Raw genomic sequence first — 12,128 nt, forward strand, 5'->3', positions numbered from 1 at the left:
GATAGCATGTTCAGACAGCTATTCATTTAAGAAAAACTATTTCACTGCTAAAAGCATTAAAACATATACTGTTAGTACAGCACAACTGTGGCACACTCCTTCTGCTTGTACATGTATATACAGGTATTCTGACTGTGTCATATACGCTTCAGTGACACCTATACCACAAGATTAGCAAGAACATTTAACTTATCATTCCTACCAAACAAAAAACCAAATCAAGAATTTATTTTTCTTTCATGTAGATAATTATATCTTACATAAGCACTACTGTATCATTCATGAAGTCAATTGCTTGGTTGAAAAGCCTAATGTAGACCCAAGTCTATAGCAATGGAACCGTATATCAATGTTTCTTCCATCTCTTATCAACCGACTCATTTTTTACATGACACTTTAACTTACAACTAGACAAATTGTTTTTACAAACATTTGATGTTAACACCTACCATCTTCACTGACTTCTGTCCATGATAACTTGAATCCTTTAGCACCAAGTGACCGAAATGATGTCACAAATCTGGAACGGGTTAAGTCTATGTGAACATTTTGTAAATGAAATAGAGATCATAAGATGAAATCTAAATTCTACCATGACTTCAGTAAATACTGGATTGTGATTGGTTCATCAAAGTCATCCAGAGGTATATAATCACGTTATATACCTCTGATTTTCTAACATGTTAAGTATTTGTTTAAAATCTGAATAACATGGTAATGGTAGAATGGAGATAAACGTATTGTGTTGGAAAATCAGCAGTATATAACAAAATTATAATAGCTCCAAATTTTGTATTTAAAACCTCAAGTTATGCGTTCGGTTTTAAATCAAATTTAGAGCTATTATAATTTCGTTATATACCTCTGATTTCCCAACACAGTATGTTTATCTCCTAATCATAAATAGAGATTGTTATACAAGTGCATGTGTCATGACATGAGTGTCAGAGTGAGAGTAATGGATGACATTTTACTCAAGTTTCATAAATCTATGACACACAGGACTGCAATAGTTTTACCCAGTATTTTTTCTCAGAGATATGCACTGATCAAAAAGGCTGCCTGACGAAACAGCAATTGTTGAACATCAACAAGACCCTTCAGCTGTTACAGTGTGATTAAAATATTTACTCTTCTGCATGTACAATATTTAAGAACTTGCTTTTTCCTAATACATAGGTAATAAACAATAATATATACTAGTTACAGTGACAACAATCAAATAGAAATTAATTAAATAATCAATAACAATGGTGCTGTAAAACCAAAATCTGCAAAAAAAATCCTATATGAAGACTTAAGCATAACTTTGATATGTCAGCATCTCAAAACTCAAAATACAGAACCATCAACATTATGGAAACCATGACAACTAAAACACAGACAAATCATTATCAAAATCAGAGCAACATGTTTTTTTAATGCACATCAGCTAATCTTGTTCAAATCCAAGGGACACTACTCTGAATGACAGGAATAAGCATATGATTCTACAAGCATGATGCAGTGCCCAGATCATCCATACTAATCCTTACATCAATCACATGAAGTAAATGCTTACGTTATTCTAAAAGTGTCTCCTGTAGAAAGGAAGGCTACTTTTGAGTTCATTGAGCCACACAACACTTCGACAGGCTGCACTGAGTTGACATCACCATATATTCTCATCACAGAATTCTGGCAGCCAGTTTCTGAAACACAGCGTCAAATGTCTGCATTTGCTATCAAGGAGCAAGCTCTAATCCATGTAGATTGATTTTCTAACTGGAGGCAAAGAAATAGGATCATACCAGAGTGATATTATGTTGAAAGGTATGTCAGACTCAGTGGATACACCATGTGTACATTCACAATACATCTGTACATAAGTACACTCTAAATGTCTATAAAATGTGAACAGTTTAACCTATCAGCTAATATAACATTATGTGAAAGAAGAACTGTGTTTCCACAGATAAGGAGACACAGGGCTCTGTACCATAATTGAAATATTTGTATTCCAAAGTTCACATGAAGTTCAGTTTGAACCATATAAATGAGTGTCACTTCCTTTTATTGTATAATGTCATGTTTCAGTTAATATATTCTGATGTTCATATTCTAGTTCAAATAGATAAATATAGTTTATGAAGACTGAAGATCATAGCTGGATAAGAACTTTCAAACACATGTATACAAAACATTTTGTTTAGCAGTCCTGAATGTCATGTACTGTAATACATAGCGAATTCATAATGACTCAAGGTTGAGCAATGGTCAAAACTAATTCCAACACATTCAGTTTGTTTGTTGTTTTACGCTACACTCAGCAACATTCCAGCTTTGCCAGCAGCCTGTATATAATTATGTATGGACCAGACATTCCGTTGATCAACAGCATGAGCATCAATCTACACAACATGGATATGATGACATTTGCCAACCAAATCAGCAAGCCTGATGGGCCAGTACCGTCAGTCACCTCTTACAACAAACATGGGCTGATGAAGATCACTTCTAACCTACATGTTCATAGGTAATGACCAGTTTGAAATGAGAGAAGAATTCAGGTAAACTTACGTTTCATCATTCCTTCTAACTGGAAGGTGGCTGTTTCTATAAGTATTTTATTGGTGGGTTTACTGGCTCTCACAGTCCACTGACAAAATGTCCTTGATTTGTATTTTCTAGGATAGTCAGGACTTTTTATTATTCCTCCAGATCCCTGACTGTTTATGACATGTTCTCCACATTCTGAAACAGGATGATTGACAGGTAACAGAAGACAACATTCGCCAGTAGAAATCATCATATGTCCTTGTTCACTGTATTGTAGATGATTGAACTGACACTTGACAGCTTGACTGGCAGTATCAAAAACTTCTGTTTGCTAGAGAAATGTACCAAACACCCCCTAGTATCCCACAATACCATAAACCCAGTTTCACAAACTAATCACCTCACCATTGCTGAATTACCTCCCTTGAAGCATAAACACATCATACAATACCCGGCTACTACAAGTGTCAAGGTTATGAGATTCAGCTGAAGGCTGATGGAGAGTGAAAAAATAAACACTTGCACCTCCAATAATTCCATGACAGGACCTATCAAACTGTGATGCCTTCATCTGACATTATGTTCAACACATAAACCTACTTCCATATATCTCTTCCTTTGTCTGGAAGTAGTATCTGGCCTTGAAACCCATCTTGGTAATGGACTTGTTGGAATGGAAGACAATCTTCACTACCCTTGATGATGTGTAAGGGCCAGGGGCTATTTCACCACAGTGCCTCTCTACAAGTGAGAAATTATTTTTCGTATGTCCCTCTTCAAGAATCTCCAGGTAGTCTCTGCCCAGGCACCTGCAATGCATCAACAGATGGACTGAAGGTTGTGGCATTAGATGATAAAATTTATTTGCTGGTATTCATTTGATTGATTAAACTGACTGGGGGAATCAGTGGACCAAGGTGATAGAACTTGATAAACAAATTATGTATCTTAGCTCGGAGCTGATGACCCACACGGTGGAAAGAGCTATTACTGGTTTCACAGACTGATCTAATCTATAATGGCCATATATGCATCTTGCATCTAGGACCACATAGTTGCATTTTCTGGTTCTGTATCCATAAATTCAATAGGAAATTTAAAGTCAAAGTCTTGTACAAAATTTAATGACATGAAAAACAGAATTGCATTTTCATTCAAACTCAGAAAGTGTTATTGCCTTAACCCTACAGAAAAATAGGTAAATCTTGTCAGAAGAAAAACAACAGTATATATGCTGTAAATAATATCTGAACCATCATAGCTGAGATGCCAACATCTCAATTTCGTTGTGGCATATTCATGTCAACTTTCAATACTTATGCATGTTTCACTTATTTGGTTTACAGACCCATGCGTGCACCCATAATATGGAATAAACTTCCCCCCCACAAGCTGTTAACCTTTTTCAGCTGTTACGCAGCAGTGTAAAATCAATACACAACACAGTATTGACAGGAAGATTTAAACAGATCAATATTGCATGGAACGAACAACACTTTCACCTTATCATCCCCAAATCAGATTTTCTTCCCTTCACCAATCCAGTAATTCATATAAATTGTTTTCAAATTCTTGGAAGTAACCCTTTGACTTAACTTTCAAAAAATGTGTTTTCACTTTTCGTGTTTTTATTTCACTTGAACGACGAGTTTGTTTCAGATATCAGTTAAGAAAACAGGCCTGAAAGGTATTTTCACATCTGTTTTTACTTCACCTGAAGGACAATTTTGCTTGTGCAACCACTTAAGAAAACAGGGTGACAATTTTGTAAAATAATTAGCAAAGCAAGTAAATACAGTGTATGCAAAAGCACTATGGCACTTAGTTCATTGGATATGTAGTCTGAAGTTTCAGTTGTTCAACAGATAATACACACAAACACAGCAGCTCAACAAAAGGTGCTGGAAACACTGAGGCAGCAATACACTTTGAGGCAAAATATGACGTCAAAATCTACTGAAACCTGTGTGCAAAGTTCAGCTCCATTAATCTGTCAATTTCAAGTGGAGAAGGTTTCAGAACAAACAATGTAGTTTCAGAAAGTGGTCAACATTTTGTAATGCTGAAAGAAATATGGAACAGATCAGAACAAAATGGAACTTATGTGTTGAATAACACAAATGATAAAACAAATACCCTATTCCATTGCTTTTTCAACAAATTTGTCAGCCATAAATACATTTACTTATATGGCTGATGCACAAAGTATCAGATTCTTTATGACTTCAAGCATCAAGGATGGGAGGTTTCAGCACTGGTTTAGGTGCTTCAGGGAGATAACAGTGAGGGGAGAATTCATTTTTAGAGAATTTTGCAAAATGTTGAAAATATAAATTAATAAATACATGCATTGACAAATGAGCACACATGATGGACTCCACAATTACAAACACCAAATTTCATGACAATTTAAATGAAAATAGATGACTGTGGTTAATTGTTATGCAAAGCTTCTGTCCTCAGTACTGTTGAAAATCAAATCAAGATCAAAGGAAAGGAAGGGTTATTTTCAACACGGACTACCAGATTCTCAAATTCACTTTCTCAGTGGTGCTGTTATAGTGGTCTGGCTGAAATATTTGGGACTTTAATACCCTGATAATCGCTAGAAAAAAAAAATTCAACTAATATATCATGGGGGACATCTAGAAAAACAGACTGTAGGGTGTCACAAAGCTGGTGTGAAAAAATACACAAAGTTTCACCTTCATTGGAGCAGTGGTTTTGGAATCACAACAAACAGACACAATGAAACAAAGAAGACAACTAATGGGCTTAGAAAGAGTACACACCCTAACTGATTCGGTTGTCTGGCATCTAGATCAAATGAGTCGAATGATATGAGAACAATGACGTCATGGCCGGGTCGGAAGATGTATTCACAGGTGAGATCAGTGGGGTAGTTGCCAGGATGACGAGGTGTATTGAACGTCCCAGATGGCCCACTGGTGTCATCATACAAGAACTTGCACTGGCCTTCTGAGATTGGAGTCCCTGGGATTGCATAATCTGAAATAAACAGAAAACATTATTCTGAAGATGACAATTACTGTTAATACACAAAATGTTGAGAAGTCAGTTGTTACACCTGACCAAAATGTGTGGTGTTGTATTTAAGCTGAGCAAGAGGCTGTGTAAACTAGTATTTATACATGGCACAAAGGTATCTGATTTCAGTGATTGAACATGTTTGAAATAGTTCATGTAGAGACTAGAACAAGATCTTGTGTTGCAACATGTTATAATTTGGAATCACACTTCCCAGTAAAGTGCAGGTTAGAGTACTTATTGGGCTTAGTCAAATCCATGACATTTGGAAACCAAGTTGGGCTCTATCACTGACTTTGTGTGCTGGTGATTAGGTGCCTCACTTACAGTGTGGTCCCCGGAAGGGACTCGTTCCCCAAAAGTATTAGAATCAGTACTTTACTGAAAAAGTGTAATCCCAAATATTGCATATGTTACATTTGACCACTTTTTCAGTGGAATTGTGAATTTTGATTTCATTACATTTGTAACAATGTTTACTACACGGGAGGGGCCTCCATGTTAAACTCTACTATCACATACACAACACTTGAGGATTGATTAAAGATGGAAGGTTTGTAATTGTTATTTAGAGCTGCAGATTGTACAAGAGTGTAGACTGACCCTCTGAGATCTGGGTCCCTGGGATTGAATAATCTGGAATGAAAAGAAGAAATTATTCTGAAGATGACAAGTAAGTGTTAATTACACTGAAAGTAGAGAAACCTACAGTCAACTCTTGTTTGGTGCACCTTATCTTCAGGACAGAACAATCGGAAAACTGTTATACACTGGTCAAGAAGAGGAACACATTTTATGGAATGATAACAGTGTTAGCAGAAATGTCACATTTATTGCAATAAAGAAATTGTCAATCCATAAAATTTGTTCATTTTCATCATCAGCTTTTAATGCCAAATAAAGGCGTTATATACTGGCCATTTTGATACAATACTGAATCATTCAAGACTATTGGTTAATCAGTAATGGATATACTGGTCCTTGATTCACATTCTGGAGACACTTTGATGGATTGTTAGCTCTCATTGCTCTCATCAGGCTATCAAGAACACAAATTTTGAACAAGAATTTAACTTACAGATAATCAGCTGAATGTTTTCAAGAATGTATCTACTTCAGCTATTTATATGATCACTGACATGACGATAGGGATAAAAAGTTGGATTACTCAGAAGGTAATTATCTGTGTAAATACACAATTTTCACTTCAACCCTTGAATTGCACCAAAACAAGAGTTGACTGTTTGACACTTGCCACGAACACTGAATGAGGCATTGAACAGGCAACATCACATTTCCAAGTTTCTAGATTTTCTTATTCCTAGTTTTTAAAACAAACCAAACCTTCAATGAATTGTTTTCATCACCTGAAATCTCAGTCATTACAAACTTGTACAAACCTGGTTCAACTTTATTCAATCCTCAGATGTAGTATTAGGTATCATAATAACATAAACTGACCAAATCTGACCAAATCTGACCCTATGCATTCTAATTCAAACTGCCAGAGATTTTCCAAACATGTTCAATCATTCCAGTTGATGCCTGGACTAACACAGATAACCATGCACATGGATTTGGTTGTCTATAGAAAGTCTTGTCATGTAGGTGTCCTCCATCACGATATTGCCTACCTGTAATAAACTTGTACTTGGCCATGAAGCGCCCGCCTTGGACCGCCCCTCGAGTGTCCAGGGTCAGGACTAGACGAGGACCTTGACTTGTTAGAGGTGGCGGTCGTAGTGTTCCACAGAATTTCTCCTTCACGGTTCCATCCTTGAGACGACTGTCTTCATTGAGACCAACGTAGCCAAGTGCGCAACTGAAACATTATTTACAATCCAGTGTATTGTAATCTGAGAACTGAATTGCTTCAAAGTGTACTGAGAATAATTTACACTTGCAAGCTCCAGATGTGTCTCTACTACATACCATGATGACAATTGTTTGACATCACAGCAATATTCCAGACATATCCCATCATGCTAGAGTCCATATCCAGCAAACCAGACATCACCAGCAACAATGGAGACACATCCCATCATTCTACAGCCTGGTCCAGGCCAAAGAACACTACCAGACTTTGACGAACAGGACACTGTGACCACCCAATCCCCATCAGCTGGATGTTATGACATAAAAATATTATGACATACGAACATGTTATGAATACCATATGCACATCTGGCTCAAATCCTCCCACAACACTGTAGTTAGGCTAAACAAAATACATGCATCTCACATTAGCAAAATTTCCATACTGCCACAATCTGTATAAAATACACAACAAAGACACAGGGTAAAGAGACAAGTGATTGTATCACTTTTGCCTTTCACACTCATCAAGTCCAGGCTCCAGTTAATAAATGTGTCTTTCATCAACTTACTAAGGCATATTCCCTGGAATGTCGAAATCAAAGAACAATATCCTTGCTTTCTCTAGATGCTGTCTGTCCATGAGGCCATCCAGGTAGTACCGACAGGTGATGTTTTGTGGGAAAGAGCCAGGGTAATTGGGGGACTTTATAGTGCCATTTGTCTCTTGCTTACTCATTATTCGTTGGTCACATTCTGCAATGAAATGAAAAACAAGACCTGTGAATGAAAAAAAAAACAACAACAGTAATGATACAATGGCAGTAATTACACTACAAATTATCCCTGGAATAAAAAAGTGTTTGATTATTGATTAAAATTGATGAAGAGAATTTCATCACAATCTGAAAGTACTGGTACTTAACATTTGTGGTGAGAGAAATACCAATGCAACAGAATACTTTCTCACACAAGGTGGAGATGGAGAACTTATGAAACAACATAGTATAGTTAACTTCTCTATCCTTTTCAGATATTCCTATATGTGAAAACACTGTGTAATATATCATTTTTCCATGCCATTATCTCTGGCCAGTCAACAGGTTCCAGCTCCAGACTACTAATGGTAATTACAACAAGTATGCAGTATCAGGTTTGAACTCAGAATCCATTCTGTGTGGACACCCTCAATACATTGTCACATACCTGTTCCTATCAAGTGTTCTGCATCAGGTAGTATGAAGTCTGAAATGTAAACAGGTTTTCTTCCGAAATTTGGCAATCATAAAGAAATATCACATCTGACAACGTAATGTACAAGAATGAGATTAAAAACAATTATCCATGATCATATTCAATTTGCTATAAGTAGTGATCAAACACTCCTCCCATATGGATAACACGTTGTTCAGCACCATACTCAGGACTGCTCCAGCAATTTGATAGAGGTATGCCATTAATCAACCAGACAATCCAGTGACTGATACAGTGAGCAACATCCATGATGTTAAGGGTATGCAGTAAAATAAATTTGACCCCCAATCACCAATCCAGTCAATGATCTATAATAAGCAGTAGGTTGGTAGGGGACCTATACTGACCCCCAGGGACTCCCATATTACACTGAATAGCCAGGTTTACCTATTGCAGATTACATGGTCAAGTTCTGTTCATTAAGGCAGATGTAAACACAAGGCTCTCCATTGGTATACTTACCTAACTTCACAATCTGATCACTGAATTTATATGTTATGTTAAATCCTTTTCTTGGCACTGTGAAATCACCACTGTTTTCAAGTGGCTGCTTATCGAACAACACCCTCCCCTGACTTGTTAGAAACTCTATGTGCAAGGCTTCTCCAGATGAGTACAGGACTGTAGTATTGTCATAGTTGCCACAGAATGTGCCTATTACAGGTGCATCATTTGTGTATCCATCGTAGATCTTCACATAATCATATGGACAACTGGAACAAGAAATGCACATCTGCACACATAATATTACAGCAGTATATATACAGAGATATATTCAACATGACGTAGTATGTGTTTTTCAACAGTAAAGATGCTGATAGATAGAAAGAATCCTTTGAAGACATTGAGATTTCTAGTCATCCATAATAGAAGGAAGAGAGTTTTCATCAGGTTGAAGAATAAGAATATACTCTGAAACATATTCCTCGTAATAAAGATGTCCACATTCACAAAAACTCTCTTCCATGTGTGTATCACTTCTAAATGCCATTCAAGGACCTAATCCACAATACAAGTCTGAAGAACATAAATACTCCTACTCTGGCCATACACTAAACATTACACATACAAAGTTGACACATCATGTCACTTATGTTTGTGAGGTAGCAAGTATAAAGATGTGTATTTTTTTCCCTCTAAATGTGAATTGTCAAAAATAGAAAGAGATACAGCTTCAAGTAATGATCAAGTCTGGACCAGACAATCCAGTGATAAACAGCATGTGTCAACCAAGTTAACAAGCCCAATCAGATTTTCCAACACGGTATGGTTATCTCCTTATTCTAACCCAGATATTCACTGGTTGTGTCTATGTATGTTACACAAGAAATACATATAAACTATGATGTTATTTTTTCCCCCTCTTCTTTCCTACAGTTTTGTTTATGTATAGTACAAATTGTAGTTCAGCAGTGTAAACATCTGGGAGCAGGTATCCTATGCTGGAGTACGCAATCCTGTTTAATTTGTGCAAATAGTATATGCTCAAAGCAAAAAAAGAAATGTTCAGACATTCATGTTTTAAGGAGAGCAGCTGAGCACATCTGAAGGTAAGCCACGAAAGATGGATGAGCATTGATAAAGGTGTCAGAATGTGTCCTGTAGTTACAAGCTAAACACAAGGTAAGAATCAAATTTTCATGTCATCTTGATTTCCAAACACTTTTCAAAGAGACCAACATTTAGCATATTTATTACATTTATACCTATCATATTTATTTATTACATCTGGATTTATTACTATACATATAACAATATCTACTAAAATCCTTAAACATGTTTCATGATTTGCAAGATTTTCTTTTTTAAAACATATTATTTAGTCTGGTACCATGCTGATTTCCTATTCCGACAAAATATACAGATATAGCAGATATTTTATTATTCATGGTTTTCATGACACATCAACTGTTAACCATTCTAGATCTGTTGACAAAAGAGACTTGTGAACAGTATAAACAAGGCATAAGATGTAACCATACTTACTGAAGCGCCCATAAAATATTTGGTGCACTGTAGACCCTTTCTTTGACACTGAACACTCTTGGGGAAATACAACTAACTTTGTAAAGTTTGGAATCAGATGTATATTCTTTGATGGATTAAAATGTGGCAATTAAATGTCACAGTGTAGGTTTATAAGAAACAAACTGGAAATATAGAACATTTTCCCAAATTAATTTTGAAATCAAATGTAGTTAAGGATCCCAAAAGCTTATCAAATGGGTAAATTTGATATTCTATTGATTCTAATCGGAAGTCAAAAACATTATACTTCAAACTGTTATTCCCTTAAGTATGAGGGGAAACAGTAAAGTGTAACTGTAGACTGTGAAAGAGGTTTCCCAGGAGATAGATCTGGTTGGAGTTAGCACATCAGGTATCAGATCACCTGACCTAGTGTGTATGAAAGAGTGTGGTGTCATATTTCCTTGCTATCTGTCACATTGTAGAATCCAGTGACTTACTATTCCTCTCCATGGTAGAGAGAGAACTCGATGAAGTGGAGTTTGATCCTCTCTCCAGCTTTCCCCTGGAGTTTGTAGTAACAGAACATATTGTCTGCGTACATGCCAGGGAAGGTAGGGGACATGATGAAGCCTGTCTTCCTGTTCTCGCTGCGGATGGTGTAGCCGCACATGGCCGGTGGTGCCTCAGTTCCTATATCGTACACTGCTGGAATGGGGAAAACTGTTAAATCAATCCATACAGTCTGGGGTCTCTTACTCTATGGGTTACTTATATGTTATGGGGATGTACACAATCACGATAAGAAATGTCTGTTGTAAATGTGCTTAAACAATAAATCTCCATTTCCATACAGTATTTTTCTATTTTCAGTCAGAATTATATTTTATAAGCTAATGTTATTTTAGATGACATTTTCAATTATTGTTTCCACGTATAATAGATAACTTGAACTTACTTACATCCATACTTACTGAGAAAATACCATTCAACATTTTCTGAAAACATCTCAAGTTTGAATTACAGTGAGATATTGGTTGACAGAGCAATGAAGTGTTTTGTTGAAAACTGTCCAAGTGTCATTCATGATATATTTAGAAAAAAGCATTGGTGCTGTAGCTCACTCTGTGTGTGTGTGCCTTCCATACTAACTTAGGATTTTAAGCACAAATTGATGTTTAGGCAATTGAACCATTAAATCAAGGTGCTGCTGTAACTGGAATTGAAACACAAAGTTGGTTGACAGAATCACATGTGTACAGTCTCCACAGCAAGACAGTGTGGTACACATGTGTCCTGCTGCCTGCTTTACTCTTTCCATCATAAGTGAGCGCTTATGTCAACCTGAGCACACTGACATGGCTAGCCCACTGCCTCTACCTACATCTAGTCAACGCTCTAAACACAAGGCTAGCCCACTGCCTCTACCTACATCTAGTCAACACTCTAAACACAAGCCTAGCCCACTGCCTCTACCTACATCTAGTCAATGCTCTAACCACAAG

The 12,128-nt window shown here is 36.6% G+C and overlaps 1 protein-coding gene across 3 annotated transcripts in view; it reads right to left on the minus strand.

Annotated features, from left to right (window-relative positions):
* LOC137287364 (dorsal-ventral patterning tolloid-like protein 1) overlaps positions 1-12,128 on the minus strand; it is a 207,048-nt gene that overhangs the window by 13,580 nt on the left and 181,340 nt on the right. For 2 of the 3 annotated variants that reach the window (XM_067819620.1, XM_067819622.1), the window contains exons 5-15: positions 11,124-11,331; positions 9,118-9,368; positions 8,608-8,646; positions 7,974-8,157; positions 7,221-7,408; positions 6,190-6,222; positions 5,331-5,547; positions 3,139-3,347; positions 2,560-2,733; positions 1,562-1,691; positions 450-520 (exon numbers count right to left, since the gene is read on the minus strand). In XM_067819620.1, the coding sequence (XP_067675721.1) occupies positions 450-520; positions 1,562-1,691; positions 2,560-2,733; positions 3,139-3,347; positions 5,331-5,547; positions 6,190-6,222; positions 7,221-7,408; positions 7,974-8,157; positions 8,608-8,646; positions 9,118-9,368; positions 11,124-11,331 (1,704 nt within the window). The remainder of the gene's footprint in view (positions 1-449; positions 521-1,561; positions 1,692-2,559; positions 2,734-3,138; positions 3,348-5,330; positions 5,548-6,189; positions 6,223-7,220; positions 7,409-7,973; positions 8,158-8,607; positions 8,647-9,117; positions 9,369-11,123; positions 11,332-12,128) is intronic. The other variant, XM_067819621.1, reaches the window with a different exon arrangement.

The sequence above is a fragment of the Haliotis asinina genome, chromosome 6 (genome assembly GCF_037392515.1).
Source record: "Haliotis asinina isolate JCU_RB_2024 chromosome 6, JCU_Hal_asi_v2, whole genome shotgun sequence".
NCBI classification, from domain to species: Eukaryota; Metazoa; Mollusca; class Gastropoda; order Lepetellida; family Haliotidae; genus Haliotis; species Haliotis asinina.